The following is an 18577-nucleotide window of genomic DNA, read 5'->3' on the forward strand; positions in this document are numbered from 1 at the left end:
GGCTAATTTTTTGTATTTTTAGTAGAGATGGGGTTTCACCATGTTAGCCAGGATGGTCTCGATCTCCTGACCTCGTGATCCACCCGCCTCGGCCTCCCAAAGTCCTGGGATTACAGGTGTGAGCCACCACACACCCAGTCCTTTTTACACTCTTAGAAAGAATCCCAAATAGCTTTTGTGTATGTAGGTATATCTATCAATATTTTGTTTATGTAGGTTTATCTATCAATAGTCACCATATTATGAATTAAAACAGATATTTAAAAATATTTATTAATCCATTTAAAATTAACAATAAACCTATTATGTGTTTACATACAAAGTTTTAAAATGAAAAATATATGTTCCCCAAACAAAAATAATTTAGTGAGAAGACATAGTTTTTTAAAAAAATTACAGCTTTACTGGGATATAATTCAAATACCGTACAATTCACCCATTGAAAGTGTACAATTCAATGGCTTTCAGTATGTTCAGCGCTGTGCAACCATCACCACAGTCAGTGTCAGAACATTCTCATCATTCAACAAAGAAACCTCGTATTCTTTAATTATCACCCTCCGCAGTCTGCCCACCCCCACCCCTAACCCCTGGCAACTACAATCTATTTTCTGACCCTAGGGATCTGTCTATTTCATATAAATGGAATCATACAATATGTGGTCTTTTGTGTCTTGCTTCTTTCACTTAGCATCATGTTTTCAAGGTTCATCCACCTGGAGCATGGATGTACTTTGTTCTTTTTTATTGCCAAATAGTATTCCGAAGCTGTATGACTAGACCACATTTTATTTATCCATTCATCAGTTGACGGACTTGTATTGTTTCTACTTTTTAGCTTGTGAATAATTGTGTTATGAACATTTGCATGTTAGATTTTGTGTGTTTTCATTTCTCTTGTGGACATACCTAGGAGTAGAATTGCTAAGTCATATGGTTACTCTGTCTTTAACCTTTTGAGAACCGGGCATGGTGGCACAAGCCTATAATCCCAGCACTGGGAGGTCAAGGCAAGAGGATTGCTTGAGGCCAGGAGTTTGAGAGCAGCCTGGGCAACACAGCAAGACCTTGTCTCTAAAATAAAAACACAGTGGCTGCATTATTTGACATTCCCAACAGCAGTGTATGAGGGAAATGGCATAATTTTACATTTCTGTAAATCTTTTTAATGAATGACTTAATAGAAAACAATTAGATTCTCATTCCTATTTTGGACTCAATGTTTTGCAAAACATTACTTTGGCTGAGTATACGAAAAAAATCCAGACACAAAGTGATATATAGTTGGAAAAAAGAGGAGCATTTTAACCACCTTTTCAGACAACTGTGAACTTTTTTATTTATTTTTATTTTTTATTTTTAGAAACAAGGTCTCGTTCTGTTGCTCAGGGTGGAGTGCAGTGGTGTGATCATAACTCATTGTAAACTTGAACTCCTGGGCTTAGGCAATCCTCCTGCCTCAGCCTCCCAAATAGCTGGGACTGCAGGCATATGCCACCATGCCCAGATAGTTTTTATTTTTGGTAAAGATGGGGTCTTGCTGTGTTGCCCAGGATGGTCTTGAACTCCTGGGCTTGAATAATCCTCTCACCTTGGCCTCCCAAAGTGCTGGGATTACAGGTATGAGCCATTGTGACCAGCCAGTTGTGGACTATTTTCCTTTGATACTACACCATTAACTCTCTAAGTGGTAGTTTCCTAAAGATTAGTTGCAAAGTAAAAATTTTTTTTTCCAAAGTAGAATTTTAAATAATATCAATAAGACTTTTGTGCTCTTATATGTTAAAATCCAATTAACATAAAAAAATTAATGAAAAAACTAGGAAATCTGAAGTCTAATTTAATTAATAGTATCATACCAATGATAATTTCTTAGTTTTGATAAACGTACCATGGTTAAGAGAGATATTAGTGTTGGGAGAAGCTGGGTGGGGTATATACAGGAACTCTTTAGACTAACCCTGCATCTCTTGGGTACATTTAAAAGTATTTTAAAATAGAAAGTTAAAAACCCAATCCACTGGTCTATTTTGTTCTTTGAAAGGATCTTTTATTCAGCATGATTTTGTAAACTCACGCATTAGTCATTTAGAAAATATTCAAATGTTACATATTATACAATATAAAAAACTAAAAATCTTTAATATCACTTCTGACTTCTTCAGAAAAGTCTTTAAGAACTGGGAAGCTGTTAAGCTTTCAGTGACAGAAACAAGTTTTCCAAAATTCTAATTTTTACTTAAAAGCTCAAATTTTGGCCAGGTGTGGTAGCTCATGCCTGTAATCCCAGCACTTTGGGAGGCCAAGGTGGGCAGATTACCTGAGGTCAGGGGTTCGAAACCAACCTGGCCAACATGGTAAAACCCCGTCTCTACTAAAAATACACAAATTAGCCAGGCATGGCGGTGGGCGCCTGTAGTCCTAGCTACTCGGGAGGCTGACGCAGGAGAATCGCTTGAACCCAGGAGATGGAGATTGCAGTGAGCCGAGATCACGCCACTGAACAACAGGGGCAAGACTCTGTCTCAAACAACAAAAAAAAAGGTCAAATTTTATTTATCATTGGCAACCAATATTAAGTTGTTTTCCTTGAATTGATAGGGTAACTCTGTTCATTTTTAAGGAAACACTTTCCAAATACCTGAGTCTAAATAACCTGTTTGTCTGTAAGTCCCTCTTTGAAGTAAAAATGGTGTTCATGAAAAAAGCAGCTACTGTAGTTCACAACTCAGTAGCTCTACCTCACACAGGCACTAGTCTTAGAGACAGACATCGTACTTTGCTGTGAGGCAGAAGTGCTCAGTGTATACTTCCCATCTCATCACACAAAGTATGAAAAAGATGCAGACTCAAGGTTGAGATATAATAAATTAACAAGTTTTACTGCTTTCTTAAGAACATTCTTAAGCAAAACTGGCTTTCTCTCCCTTTTTTGAGTCGGAGTCTCGCTCTGTCACCCAGGCTGGAGTGCACTGGCACAAACAGCTCATTCCAGCCAGCTCCTAGGCTCAAGTGACCCTCCTGCCCCAGCCTCTCAAGTAGCTGGGACTACAGGGGTGGGCCACTGTGCCCAGCCCTTTTATCTTCTTATTTCACTCATGAGATGGTAAACAACACAATGACCTCTGGGACACTGGGGGCATGTGTGCTGAGGCACCAGCAGCTTTATCCACTGTTGCTCTTGTACTTTCAGTGCAAAAGTCAACATGCTGAAAAAGGCAAATAATGCCACAGTATTATCATGAAAATAGTTGTGGCCTCCTGTACCCCCTGAAAGTGTCTTAGAGACCTCAGGGTCTGCAGATCTCCTTTGGGGAATTACTGCTCAACGCTTCTTAAAGGCAGGGATTTTTGTCTGTTTTGATCACTGCTGTATCCCCTGTGCCTAGAACAATGTTTGGCACATAATAGATGTTCAATAAGTATTTATTATATGAATGCATAAATAAGTGACTGAATAAATGAATGTGGTGACATCTGTAATTACTTTCAGCTGCTTGGAAGTAGAACAATTTAAAAATTCAAAATATTTGTAGTTTTGGTATAATTTAGAATTATAGAATGTTAAATATTTAATCAGGAAATAAATTGTTTCTTTGGCAAAAGCATTTAGCTGCAGGGATGGCAAACACAGTGGGGAACTTTCAAAACCACCCCAACGGGAACTTTCAAAACCACAGGACAGCAACATTCTTTAGCAAAGGAAGCAATTCCTGAAAATGGGAACACTGCCTGTGACCTAGAAATGGGGACCAAAATTGGGAGAGGAGGACAAGACACTAATAGTTCACATCGCTGTCCCACACTTGCTTTCCCAACACAGTGTTTGGGAACATTTCATAGATTTGGAAGGAATTATGCATAAAATGAACAGAGAATTAGAATATAAGGTGGGACACACAGGAATTCATGAGTAATTAAAACATTTTAAGTTTTTGTTGTTGTTTTGAGATGGAGTCTCACTCTGTCACCCAGGCTGGACTGCAATTGCACAATCTCAGCTCACTGCAACCTCTCCCTCCCAGGCTCAAGCAATCCTCCTGCCTCAGCCTCCTGAGTAGCTGGGACTACAGGCACGCCTGGCTAATTTCACCATGCTGGCCAGGCTGGTCTTGAACTCCTGACCTTGAGTGATCCACCGCCTCAGCCTCCCAAAGTGCTGGGATTACAGGTGTGAGCCACAGTGCCCGGCCAAACATTTTAAGTTTTGAGGACTAAATTATGTATTTGAGACTAATGTCTTTATCCCAGAAAGAGGCCCAGGCACCTCAATATATGATTCACATACTGACAGTGATATAGAAGTGGATTTTAATGAAGGTGATATAGTACAATGAACTAGCTAATAAAATATTCTGGTTAGTAGGGAGTTATCATACAGTTTGCTATTTTTCAATGAGTAAGACTTCAGTAAATACACCGTCCTTAAGCTGAAGACTCCAGTCATTATTTAGTGACTCCAGAGGCACTGCAGAATCTCACTCTACTCCAGGGAGTCATAAGCAGAAAGGATTAATCAGTTAAGGGAGGTCTGGTAATGGGATTTAATGAGCACACAAATTACCCACTCTTTAGTTTCTGGTCCCAGTTCTGCCACTTGGTAATTAGCTGGCAACAGGTAAATTCCTGAGCCCTTCTATAATTCAGCTTTTCCCTTCTCCTTTCCTTAAATTCAGGAATACTTAAGAATACAAATGTTTGTGAAATATTTTGGGTCCCTTGAAAATACCAAATGTAAGGAGTTATACGTGGGATTTATATAGAGATAAAATATCCCAGTAAACTTTAAATTGCCAAGTCTGAAATAACAATCTGTAAGTTTCTTCCACCCTATAGAAAACCTCCAAGGTGCAAGCCGGGCGCGGTGGCTCACGCCTGTAATCCCAGCACTTTGGGAGGCTGAGGCAAGCGGATCACGAGGTCATGAGATCGAGACCATCCTGCCTAACACGGTGAAACCCTGTCTCTACTAAAAATACAAAAAATTAGCCGGGCGTGGTGGCAGGCCCCTGTAGTCCCAGCTACTCAGGAGGCTGAGGCAGGAGAATGGCGTGAACCCAGGAGGCGGAGCCTGCAGTGAGCCGAGATCGCGCCACTGCACTCCAGTCCGGGCGACAGAGCGAGACTCCGTCTCAAAAGAAAATAAAAGAAAACCTCCAAAGTGCTTCCCACACCTGTGCATCTACCTGGATCTAGCAATCCTGGGACTAAGAGTGAAACCAAAGCTAGCCAGCCTAGTAATTTCTGAGTAGTTTACAATAAACACTTTAGGATCTATATCACTTGATCCTCACAGTATGTGTAGGAAAAACCATTTCTGTTCTTCAGACAAAGAAAGGTTTGAAGAAACTGAGTGCCTTAACCAAGAGGCAGAGCTGGGCTCAGAAGGTCCCTTGAGCTCTGTTATCTTTCCACTGTGCACCTTGCTGTGCTGAGAGGAGGAAGACAGAGGTGGTCCCAGTGGTGTTTCTGAAGCCCCAGCAGTGGGCAAATGGTTATCCAGCTTCCCTGGGCCCCGAACAAACAGTCCTGCCCCACTCACCTGCAGCTTCACAGCGATGACCACTGAGTTAAGATCTTTGTCCATTTCTTTTAGCATGACGAGTTTCTTCAGGGTCAAGCTGAATAGCCTAGAAAAACAGAGAAGGAAGATGCTGTCATATGTGAGGAACTTACGAGAAAAGTGATGAACAATTGGTTAGGCAATCTGCCTTACCTGAAGCAAGAATGTGAGAACGCTGTCCTCAGTCCCAGGGGTCCCCTCTCTCAGTAGAAGAGCATCCCCTCTTACTTAATGTTTATACTTTTAAGAGATGGGTCTCACTATGTTGCCCAGACCAGACCCCTGGGCCCAAGGATCCTCCCCGTCTTGGCCTCCTGAGAAGCTGGGACCACAGGCACATGCCACCATGCCCAGCTTCTAAAGTTAAGTGTCAAAAGGTACATTATTGCGTGAACTTCCATGGATGTCATTTATCTCAAGCCAAAGGCAAAACATTTTCCATGCTTAGTATGTCGGAGCCATTTCTGAGGGGGAAGAGGAGACCAAGGGAGGAGAATCACACAGTCCCTCTTCTACTTTCCACCTGATCACACCTGACAGATGCACAGATGTAAATCTTTAGCAAGAGGAGATAATCCACATAAACAAAACATACATCATTTGGCAGGAAGTGGTTAAATGGCCACAAATTCTATTTCAGCTGCATTTTGCTCCAAATACGCAGAAAATCTTCAGTGCCCCAAATCAAGAAATTCCCTGCAACTCAAAAGTAACAGGATTGTCCCTCACTGTGGAGTCTCAGTAACTCTGCTCTGACTTGACCCTGGCCTTACCACAGCAGGGCCACCCTGGACTTCCAGCAGGAGTGGGAGGGAGACTCCGGACGTTGCCTTTCTGTGGCTGCCCGGGTGGTCAAAGTCTTTAAATATTCTTCTCTCGGAAGAGGTTCTGGGGAACGGGACACATGAGGGATGTTGCTGACCTGAGTCATGACAAGTCCAGAGAATCTGGCTGGATTTCATGCCTCTTTTTTCCTCCGTGCTGAGGCCCTCTAGGCCCTGTTCAGGTCCCTGTCTTGCGTCTCCACAGCCCTCCCTCAGCTCCAGCCACACTAACTTTCCTTTGGCTCCATGGCAGTGCCACCCTCTCTCGCCTCAGGGCCTTTGGAGGCTGCTGTTCTTTCTGTTGGCACCACCCTGCCACCTAACGCCTCCTCAGCCTTGGGTTATGCATTTTTGCCAGGAGAACTTCCCCCAATGCCTTGCAAAGTCTGTGATGTGTCCCCAGCACAATTCCTATCCTGCCACTGGAGTGTAACTTCCGGCGAGCAGGCAGCAGGCTTGCCTCTCCATCGCTTTTCCCCCAGCATCTGCCCAAATGCTGGGCACAGTATAGTTGCTCAGCAAATATTTGTTGCTCAGCAAATATTAAGTTTCCTAAAGTGGCTTCTAGATTAACAAAAGTATGTGAAGAAATTAATATAATTCATTTTTTTTTTTAAAGGCGCACAAATCCAGGTCAATAGAACTAAATTCTGGTTTTGAATTAACCTCACCCAAGTACTTTCTTTCTTTTTTTTTTTTTTTGAGACACAGTCTTGCTCTGTCGCCCAGGCTGGAGTGCAGTGGCATGATCTTGGCTCACTGAAGCCTCCACTTCCCGGGTTCCAGCAATTCTGCTCCCTCAGCCTCCTGGGTAGCTGGGATTACAGGCGCCCGCCATCATGCCCGGCTAATTTTTGTATTTTTAGTAGAGACCGGTTTCACCATGTTGGCCAGGCTGGTCTCGAACTCCTGACCTCAGGTGATCTGTCTGCCTCAGCTTTGCAAAGTGCTAGGATTACAGGCGTGAGCCACCACGCCCAGTCACCCAAGTACTTTCAAAGACCTGCTGACTAACACAAAGAAAAACAAATAGATCTCTTTCTTTGCTTTAAGCTAGAATCAAAATCATATACAATGTATGAAAGCTTATCAGGTCTCTTCATCTATATCATTTCACCTGGACCTCAAAAACAGGACTGTGTGGATGTGTTGGGGGCTCACTGTTCTACGCATGCAACAGAAAACATTTCAAGTGGAGTAGTGACCTGCCCAAATTCACTTATAGCCAGTAAATGACAGAGCTGGATTTTAACTCTAATCTCCTTGTGGTGGACCGAATACCCAATCCCCACCACCCAGATGTCATCTCCTAATCCCCAAAACCTGTGAATATGGTACCTTGGCAAAGTCCCACGGCAAAAGGGACTGTGCAGATGTGATTAAGTTAAGGCTCCTGAGATGGGGAGATTATCCTGGATTATCTGGGTGGGCCCAATATGATCACAAGAGCCTTTAAAAGAGGGGGCCAGGAAGGGCAGAGTCAGAGGAGGAAGCAGAGACTGGAGATGTGGCTGATGGCCTTGAAGATGGAGGGAGGGGTCAGGAGCCGAGGAATATGCAGCCTCAAGAAGCAGGAAAAGGCAAGAAAACAGTCCTTCCTTGCAGCCTCCAGAAGGAGCACCGCCCTGTCCACACCTTCCATGCTGCCCAGTGAAACCTATTTTGGACTCCTGACCTACAGAACTGCAAGATAATAAACGTGTGTTGTGTGAAGTCACTAAGTTTGTGGCCACTCGTCACAGCAGCAGTAGGAAGTGAACCACTCCTCATCCCAGGGCCTGGCCCTTCCCCATCACGTCACTGCCTCCTCAGCCTGTGACCTGGGTACCCTCAACTCTGATGTCCTAAAACACTCTCCTGACATCTGTTGCTCTGGAGCCTACTGGGTTCATGCTCTCTCCTCCAAAATCCCCCCTTCAATGACTGCCCACAGCACCGCCTGTTTCTCCCTTCCCTTCAGAGCAGAGATGTGCTGTCCCACAGGGAACTCTGGTTCTACTGATGCCAAAGGGATTGTTACAGTTCACAAATGGCTATTCAGAAATGTAGTTAACTCCTGCAGTCCCAGCTACTCAGGAGGCTGAGGTGGGAGGACTGCTTGAACTCAGTAGTTCGAGGCCAGCCTGGGCAACATAGAAAGATCCCAGTCTCTTAAAAATAAAAAGAAATGTGGGAGGCTGAGGCAGGAGAATCGCTTGAACCCAGCAGGTGGAGGCTGCAGTGAGCCGAGATTGCGCCATTGCACTCCAGCCTGGGTGACAGAGGGAGACTCCGTCTCAAAAAAAAACCAAAAAAAAAAAAAAAAAAAAAACAAAAAGAAATGTAGTTAACTATGTACATTGTTTGACTGAATTTTGTGCCTTGATGAAGGAACAAAATGATGGCTCAAAACGAAATGGGACATGACTGGGATGAGCAAATGGAAAAGACTGAATATGCCCAACGTTCGTCCTCATCTGAGGCTTGCCAAAATCAAATAAAATAGAAACAAATGTGAAATTCAAATGTTTTATTTGAGAAGAAAAAAAACTTCTGCAATTGGGGGCACACCTGTAGATCAGGTAGTCTTTGCTATGTCCAAAGAAGAAAGAGAAGCTTAGATGTTTTATAAAAAAGAGAAATGTTACTATTGCTCTTCACGAAAGTTCATCGGCCCAAGTAAAGTTTTGGGAAATTGGCAAGCTCTGATAGGTGAATGAGAGTGGAGGGCAAAACTAGTCTTAGAGCTGCAGCACGTCGTCACAGTAGACATCAGACAAAATGGGTTTCAGGTTATAGCAGGCAGTTTCAGCAGCCAGGTTTGCAGAGAATTCCATTTCTGGAGCAATGCCCTGAGTGCCTTTCCCCTAGTTTCTCGGCTCTGTTTTGGTTGGGTATGACGAGGATAACTCAATGTGTACGATCAACTTTTGCAGACGACTGCTAATCATGAACGCTTCTGATGGGTTAGGTTTCTCCTTGTTTTCAAAGCAAACATTTTCCACCTTCAAATTGATTTGTGGCTGCTGAATAAACTCACTGCAAGATAAAAGTCTCACAGGAGTCAGTCAGGGACATGCGTTTCTTCTCTGCTTAAGATTCTTCACTCATCAACACTGCCCACATTTGGAGAACATTCGCTCTGCGCCTGGTACTGAATCAGTTGTTGGAGTTGTAGAAAGATGTGGGCTACATAGTCCAGTGGGAAAGGCAAACAATCACGTTACGCTCTGTGCCGCTGCTCTATTATGCCCCAGAAGGCTCTTACATAACATATAAAACATCGTAGGATAATATGGCAGAATTATGTTAGGAGGAAAAAACATCACAGACCAATAAATATTTGTTGAATAAATAGACAAGACAGACCTTTATGCCACAGCACCTCATGTTAACAAGATGGCCAAGAAAGATTTAGTACCTTAGGTAAAGCAACAGCAAGACTGGATATGTTCCATGTTTTCATAGAAATGCCACACAACACACTGATTTTGAAACCTGTGGCAATCAGTTCAACAGGATTTTTTTGTTTTCAATGGCATGACTCAAGGGGACTTGGGGACTCAAATGTACTCTAATTCTTCAAAGTACAAGAAAATGTCTATCCTTCATTCAGCATCTATCAGGTACTAGTTGCTTGACATGCATTTCATTATCTCTTTTAAGTTCCACAGTAATGCTAAGAGGTGGGTATTATACCTATTTTACAGATACAGATGCTGGAAGAGTTAAGAAAATGTCCCCAGGTCACACAGGAAGTAGTCAAGACATGACGCACACTTAGGCCTATCACAGTCCAGAGACCAATTTAAGTTGGTATAAAGCATTTTATTAGCAAATTAGAAGAAATTATTTTAATTATAAGTGAACATTTTTAACATATATCTTAATATAACAGAGAACACTAAGGAAATAAGATAAATTTCTCTATAAACCTGCATTCGCACACATTTGATGGAAAGACTCCTAGATATAGTTGTGAGGATGACTCACGCTGACTGTGTCTGGCAAGATGTTGTAACGAAGTAGTCTCAGTGATTAGGAAGCTGAGTTAGTTAGCTGCCTACCCCAGGTTTCTTGCTACCCTATGTTTCACTGGTGGGCGCTTCTCATGCAGTGAAAATGTAGGATACAAGGCCTGAAAGGAAGAGTCTTTCCCTGATGACACTCCTGCTTTAATTGGTTTTTCTACAGCAGAAAATAATTTTACAGCAAAATTATAAAGGCTGATAATTCCAAGTGCTGGTGAAGATGTAGGGTAACCAGAACTTACACTTATGGCTGGGGACAGTGGAAAATGGTACAGTTACTCGAGAAAACCATTTGGTAGTTGATTAGATTTTACGTGTGTGTGTGTGTGTGTGTGTGTGTGTGTGTCTACTCCTATACCAAGCTCCCAAGGGAACCCAAGAGAAAGGAAGGCACACCACAACAAGACAGGTACAAGAACATTCAAAGCTTCTGCACAGCAAAGGAAACAATCTACAGAGTGAAAAGAATAAGATAAAATATTTGCAAACTACTCATCTAATGGGGGATTAATATCCAGAATATACAAATAACTGAAATATCTCAACAGCAAAAAAAAAAAAAAAAAAAAATCCGGTTAAAAAAAATCGCCAAACGATCTGAACAGACATTTCTCAAAGGAAAACATACAAATAGCCAACGAACATATAAAAAAAATTCAACATCCCTAATCATCAGGGAAACGCAAATCGAAACCACAATGAGGTATGATATTTCCCAGTTGGGCTGGCTACTATCAAAAGGACAAAAAATAACAAATGCTGGAGAGGATGCAGAGAAAAGCAAACTCTTCTACACTGTTGTAACTAGTGAATGTGAACTAGTGCAGCCACTATGGAGAACAGCATGGAGGTTCCTTCAAAAAACTACAAATAAAACTACCACATGATCCAGCAATCCCACTACTGGCAATCAGTTCAAAGGAAAGGAAATTATTGTATCAGGGAGACAATGCAGACCCCCATGTTTACCGAGCACCGTTCACAATAGCCAAGAGACGGAATCAACCTAGGGGTCTGACAACAGATGAATAGATAAAGAAAATGTGTTGTGCACATACCATGGAGTACTATTCAGCCATAAAAAAGCGTGAGATCCTGTCATTTGCAGCAACATGGATGGAACTGAGAATACTATGTTAAGTGAAATAAGCTGGGAATAGAAAGTAAAACACTGCATGTTCTCACTCACACATGGAAGCTAAAAAAGTTAATCTCATAGAAGTAAAAAGTAGAACAGATGATACCAGAGGCTGGGAATAGCAGGGGAAAGGGAGGGAAATTGAGAGATTTCTTAAAGGGTACAAAATTACAGCTAGATAGGAGGAATAAGCTGTAGTGTTCAGAAAGATGACTACAGTTAATAATAATATTAATTACACATAGCTAGCAGGAGGAGAGTCAATGTTCTCAACACAAAGAAATGATCAGCGTTTGAGATGATGGGTATGCTAATCTCCCTGTTGTGTTCATCATACATTTTATGTATCAAAACATCTCTACATACCCCATGAATATGTACAATTGGTCAATTTTAAAATTAAATAAAAAATTAAAAAATAAGGTTCAAAGCAGCTCCACTAACAATGGTCCTATACTGGAAACAACACACCCACCAACAGAAGAATGAACAAACAAAATGTAGTATAGAAAAAAGACCAAGCTATGATACATGTGACAACATGGATGATTCAAAACCACTACACTGAGCCAGAAGAGCCAGACCCAAAAGACTACGTACTGTCTTACCATCCACGTGAAGTTCAAGAACAGGTAAGACCAACATGTGGTGATGCCAGTACAGTGACTGAAGCAGGTGGAGGCACTGATTGGAAGGGATATGAGGGAGCCCTCTGGCTAACAACGGCAATGTTACGGGCCTACACACCAGCAGAAACCCACAGGGCTTATATCCAAAACCCATGCACTCCACTGTATGCAATCTGCACATTGATTTAAAAAAAAAAGGCCTGAATGAAGGCTGTAGAGTCAGATACACTCTGGTTTGAACTGCAGCTCTGTCACGTTACTCTGTCACTCATCTATCAGCCTTATAATGAGGCACATGCTGTTCTGGTCACTTGTGATACATCAGTAAACAAAGCAGACAAAATGTCCCGTCCTTGAGTTCACATTCTTGTGAAAGGACACAGTCAATAAGCAATAAACATAATAATTAGGTAAATTATGTAGTAGGTCAGACTGTGTGAATATAGAGCTAGGTATCGCGAGCATGAGGCAGAGGAGGGCGGGGAGGGCTGTAATTCTGAGTTAGGTGGCCAGGGTGGGCCTCCTTGAGAAGTTCTAGGTTGAGGGGAAGAAGTACATAGGGCTTAAGCTGGCTGCATGCTTGGTCTGCCTGTGAAACAGCAAGGCCAGGGAGCCTATGTGGGGCTGCACATGCAGGCCTCTGTAAACCATACGCAAGATGTGGCTTTTTTTTTTTTTTTAAGAGACAGGGTCTTGCTCTGTCACCCAGACTGCAATGCAATGGCATGATCAAAGCTCACTGCAATCTTGAACTTCTGGGACTCAAGCAATCCTCCCATCTCAACCTCCTAAGTAGCTGAGACTACAGGTGCATTCCACCACACCCAGCTAATTAGAAAAAAAAATTTTTTTTTGCAGCGATGGGGTCTCATTACGTTGCCCAGGCTGGTCTTTAACTCCTGGGCTCAAGTAATCCTCCTGCCTCGGCCTCCCAAAGTGCTGAAATCACAGGTGTGAGCCACTGCTCCCAGCTGATTTTTTCATTTTTACGTGAGAAAGAAAGAAACCTCTTCTTTGTGGTTTTTCTGTTATGTATGCAGGTGAACCTATCTTTAAGTACTGTTCACCAGGAACAGATTCCCAAGGTGTTAGGACTTTAGTTACAACCCCCCAAACATTAATACTTTCAAAAAGAACCAGTTGGCCAAATTATTCCCAAAGTCCATTTTAAAGGGCAGTGCCCTATCAGGAAACCCTGGGTCTCATCCTTATGAAGGAAGAGAAGATATCTCAAAAGCTGAAATAACAAAGTTCTCTCCAAGATCCCTAGGAGAGCCAAATCTCTACTTTCTGCTCTCTAGCTACCTCTGTGCTACAGTGGGCTGGAAGTCAGGTTCCATGGTCCAGCATGGGGATATGGCAGCTGGCTGAAGACTCCTCTGTCACTCCCCTCCCATCCTTTTCATCTGGGGATCAGGCAGAAGAACACTTCTAGCTGAGTCCCTACTTAAAGGGATTTCAAACACAATGGACAGCTGGGGTTCTCCTGCCAGTCCACCTTTGGAAGGTCAGTGAAAAGGTGGATGAGACAAGCAGGGCTCAATGTGCTGGAACTCTAAGAAGTCGAGTCTGCCTTCAAAGTAAAACAAAGTATTACAAAGATGATTAGAGTCCAAAGGACTTTTAAAGGAGGATCCCAGGTTACTCAGCTCAGAAATAATCTTCCTCTCTACACAGGCATTCTGAAAATATATTAGTAACAGGTCATTTATTTTCAACTTTTAAAACTCCATTTGGAAATCCTAGACCATCATTAATAAAACAATAACAAAACGCCGAATCCTGGTCCCTTGATCTGCTCTCACCCCTTACTTTTCATATTTTTATGAGTTCAGTGTTTTAGCCTGTCTTTGCCTCTCTTTGGGATCAATTTCCTTCCAATAAGAGCAGTCCAATAAGAGCAGCGAGGCAATAGCTATTCTAATTAGGCCGAGAGTTCCTGGCCTGTCCCCTCATTCCCTGCACCTCAAGCCATTTCTCTTCCACTTCGTAGGCATGCACGCCCTCGTGAGCCCTTGCAGAGAACATTCCCATTGCCACCAGCAGGAAGGACAGAGTACCACTGATAGAGTGTTCCCACAAAGACCTCCATCAGCCTTTTACTGTACGTATTCTCCATACTTAGCTCTGTGCTAGGAGCTGAAAAAGAAAAAAATGGGCATAATCTCTGCTTTTGAGCAATTCATAACCTAGTTGAAAGGACAGGATTTAAGTATATCAAACAATTAACCAATAAACGTGACAGTGCATAATTAAGTTCTGAATTACACAAAAGGAGATCACTGAGTAACTGGGCTAAGGCTTCAGTGAGGACATATTTGAGCACAAGCAAATTCTCTCAAGAAATTATTTAGCTCTCATTAGACTAAGTCTGAAAGAATAAGGCTGTCTACTTGATAACTGGGTACAGAAAAGAACAAAATATAGTGACAAGAATCTTTTGAAACCTAAATAATTCTAGTTTATACGTGACTGTAGGCTAAAGGAGAAACAGCCTTGAATAATTTCTACAAATGATCCTCAACTTGCATTTAACAGCTGTTTCTAACCTACTCTCATGCAAACTTGAGACACTCACTAAGAGAGAAATGGTCATATTCCATTCCCCTCTCATCTCTTTTTTTTTTTTTTTTTTTTTTTTTTTGAGACAGGGTCTCACTCTGTCACCCAGACTGGAGTGCAGTGGTGCGATCTCGGCTCACCGCAGCCTCCGCCTCTCAGGCTGAAGTGATTCTCCTGCCTCAGCCTCCCAAGTAGCTGGGATTACAGGTGTGTGCCACTACCACCCGGCTAATACCCTTCTAATAAGATATCAATAAACAGCAAAGTGGTCACATTTTGAACAGAAAAAAGGGGAAGAAAGGAGAAACAAAGATCTGGATGAAATAAAAACCTGAATAGTTAGACCCCAAATCAAAATGATGGTCGTGAGGTAGGAGGCAGAACTCTGGACCAGGTTGAAGACTGGCTGTAACAGAAAAGAGGCAACACCACCACTCCATAAGACACATACACTGGTGTATGTCAGTTTACCATTGCCATGGCAACACCCAGATGTCACTACTCCTTTCCATGGCAACAACCTGGAGGTTACCACCCTTTTTCTAGAAAATTCTGAATAATCTGCCTCTTAATTTGCATGTAATTAAGAGTGGGTATAAATACGACTGCAGAACTGCCACTGAGTGGCTGCTCTTGAGGCTGCCTACAGGGTCTATCCCTGCTCTGCAGAGCAGTCACAGCGCTTGAGACTGCCTACGGGGTCTATCCCTGCTCTGCAGAGTAGTCATGGCGCTGTAACACTGCCACCTCAATAAAGCTGGTTTCTTCTACCACTGGCTCACTCTTGAATTCTTTCCTAAGCAAAGCAAAGAACCTTCCTGGGCTAAGCCCCAATTCTGGGGCTTGCCTGTCCTGCACTGGTCCCTCTGTGACTAGAGCAGATAAATGCAAGGAATAGAAGACAAGTGACCTGGATTACTCCTTTGTCCTACCAAGAAATGGCTGTGTCATATGAGCAAGGCATTTTCCTCTCTGTGTGAGTTCTTTAATCAGAAGATGGAAAGAATAAGCTCTGCCTCTTCCCTTAACAGCATTTATTCACATAAAGAGTAAACCAAGAGAAAAAAAATTGTGAAAAAGGTTTTCCTTTGTGAGAGTAAAAACATTTCTAAAATTGTTTCTATTTTACAGGCACATGTGGAAGTCTCAGCAAGCTTCAACAATAACACCAACAAGTAAATTTCTGAGCAGTATATTCTTACTGCTGAAGAAGTTACCCAAATATATGTAGATACTGAACCTATTATTTCACATGAAATAGCATAATTTTGATTGTGAAACAATGAACTAAGGCATTATTTATTTATTTATTTATTTATCTATTTATTTTTGAGACAGGGTCTCACTCTGTCCCCCAGGCTGGAGTGCAGTGGGATGATCTCAGCTCACTGTGGCCTCCATCTCCTGGGCTCATGTGATTCTTCCACCTCAGCCTCCCAAGTAGCTGGGACCACATGTACACACCACCACACCCAGATCATTTTTGTATTTTTAGTAGAGATGAGGTTTCACCATGTTGCCCAGGCTGGTCTCAAACTCCAGTTCAAGTGATCTGCCTGCCTCAACCTCCTGAAGTGTTGGGATCACAGGTGTGAGCAACCACACCCAGCTTAAGGCATTATTTTTAAACCAGTAACCTTAAAGCAGATTCTTCAAAAGCAAAGCAACTAGACCAGGTATGGCGCCCCATGCCTATAATCCCAGAACTTTGGAGGGCTGAGGCAGGAGGATTGCTTGAGCTCAGGAGTTCAAGATCAGCCTGAGCACATAACTGAGGCCTCGTTTCTACGAAAAATAAAAACATTAAAAATTAGCCCAGGGTGGTGGCACACGCGCCCACGTGCCTACGTGCCTGTAGTTCCAGCTACTCAGGAGGCTAAGGTGAGAGGATCACATGAACCTGGGAGATGAGCTTGCAGTGAGCTATGATCACGCAACTGTACTCCAGCCTGGGTGACAGCAAGACCATGTCTCAAGAGGAAAAAAAAAAAAAAAAAAAAAAAAAAGCAAAGCAATTAAATTTTCTTCCCGAAAATGTTTGAATGGGGCAATTTCATCCTGAAATCACTCAAATGGGAGAATATCAGAGAATGAGAAAAAACTTAAGCCCAAACAATAAACAGAACCAAGGAACATCCTTAGGGATATTTTACTCCATAGCCACAGGACGTGGCTTTCTATGAAGTAGAGGGACATAAGATTCTAAGAAAATTTTCAGTTACTCAGGGTATGTTTATCTTTGGGTTATGAATGCCAATTACTTGCACAGAGCAACACGATGTATGACATTTTCTATCTCTCTCTGCAATCTCCTTCATGATAATTTTCTGGATTGGGAAACAGGCCTCAGAGGTAGGGTGTGGACTTTTGCTTATTAAAACCAGATACAAAAAGTCTCAGGTCCAAAGTAGCTCCTTTAGTGTTGCAGAAGAGACTTAAATGTAAGCTTTCTCATCTATAAAATAGAATTGCTGTGCGAACTAGCAAATTTGAAAAGTTCCTAGCATAGACTGGCATATCAGAAGTGCTCAAAAAGGTGAAGTGTCTTCCTTAAACTTTGCTGAAGAGAACCTTACATGTCATCAGCATTTGACGAATCCTAGTCACTTAAATTCCAGTTCTTCATTCATGACAACCCATTAGTCCATGTGTCTCAGTGACTGAGGCAAAGCAGGTATGTGGGAGGAACAAAAACAAACAAAAACTGGCCAGGGTGTGTGGGGAAAAAAAGAACAAACAAAAAACCATCCACGTTCCAGCCAAAACCAATTTGGGCAAGAACTAATCAAACAAAAATATATTATATCTAAGGGAGACTCCTAAGACAAGAAATATTAGGAACTTAATACATTATCATCTTAATAAGCTCAAAAGAAAAAATAAGCATAATTATTTTATTAGATGCTAAAAAAGGCATTTGATAAAATTCAACATACACTACTAATTTTAAAAGAGCAATGGGGCTGGGTGGGGTGGCTTACGCCTATAATCCCAGCCGAGGTAGGTGGATCACCTGAGGTCAGGAGTTCAAGACCAGCCTGGCCAACATGGTGAAATCCCATCTCTACTGAAAATACAAAAAATTAGCCGGGTGTGGTGGCGGACACCTGTAATCCCAGCTACTCAGGAGGCTGAGGCAGGAGAATCGTTTGAACCCTGGGAGGTGGAGGTTGCAGTGAGCTGAGATCCCGCCACTGCACTCCAGCCTGGGAAATGGAGTAAGACTCTATCTCAAAAAATAAAATAAAATAAAATAAAATAAAATAAAGAGCAATAGAAAAAAATACTTCCTTAACATAAATTTTAAAAATATATACTTTCCATAAATATATACGTCTACATATTTGTGCATAATTAGCATCAGGATTAACAATGAGAGACCAGAACATTCCTTCTGAAGACAAGAACAATATAAGGAAGGGCTTATCTCTATTACTTACATAAAACTCTGGAAAGCTGGCTGAAGTAATTAGAAATAAAAGGGATAGTGGTTGAAAGGGCTGGGCATGGTGGCTCACACCTGCAATCCCAGCACTTTGGGAGGCCAAGGAGGGCGGATCACTTGAGCCCAGGGGTTTGAGACCAGCCTGGGCAACATGGTGAAACCACATTTCTACAAAAAATTAAAAAATCTGTCAAGTATGGTGGCTCATGCCTGTAGTCCCAGCTATTAGGGAGGCTGAGGTAGGAGGATCACTTGAGCCCGGGAGGTCAAGGCTGCAGTGGGCTATGATTACACCACTGCAATCCAGCCTGGATGAGAGAGCAACATCCTATCTCAAAACTAAATAAGTAAAAAAATAAGGCTGGGCACAGTGGCGCACGCCTGTAATCCCAGCACTTTGGGAGGC

The 18577-nt window shown here is 42.3% G+C and overlaps 1 protein-coding gene across 1 annotated transcript in view; it reads right to left on the reverse strand.

Annotated features, from left to right (window-relative positions):
- The window catches only part of PACS1 (phosphofurin acidic cluster sorting protein 1), a 171620-nt gene that overhangs the window by 46521 nt on the left and 106522 nt on the right, over positions 1–18577 (reverse strand). Inside the window, exon 2 of the mRNA XM_054440604.2 lies at positions 5543–5630. Coding sequence (XP_054296579.1) covers positions 5543–5630 — 88 coding nt within the window. The remainder of the gene's footprint in view (positions 1–5542; positions 5631–18577) is intronic.

Source organism: Pongo pygmaeus, chromosome 9 (genome assembly GCF_028885625.2).
Source record: "Pongo pygmaeus isolate AG05252 chromosome 9, NHGRI_mPonPyg2-v2.0_pri, whole genome shotgun sequence".
In the NCBI taxonomy this organism is placed as follows: Eukaryota; Metazoa; Chordata; class Mammalia; order Primates; family Hominidae; genus Pongo; species Pongo pygmaeus.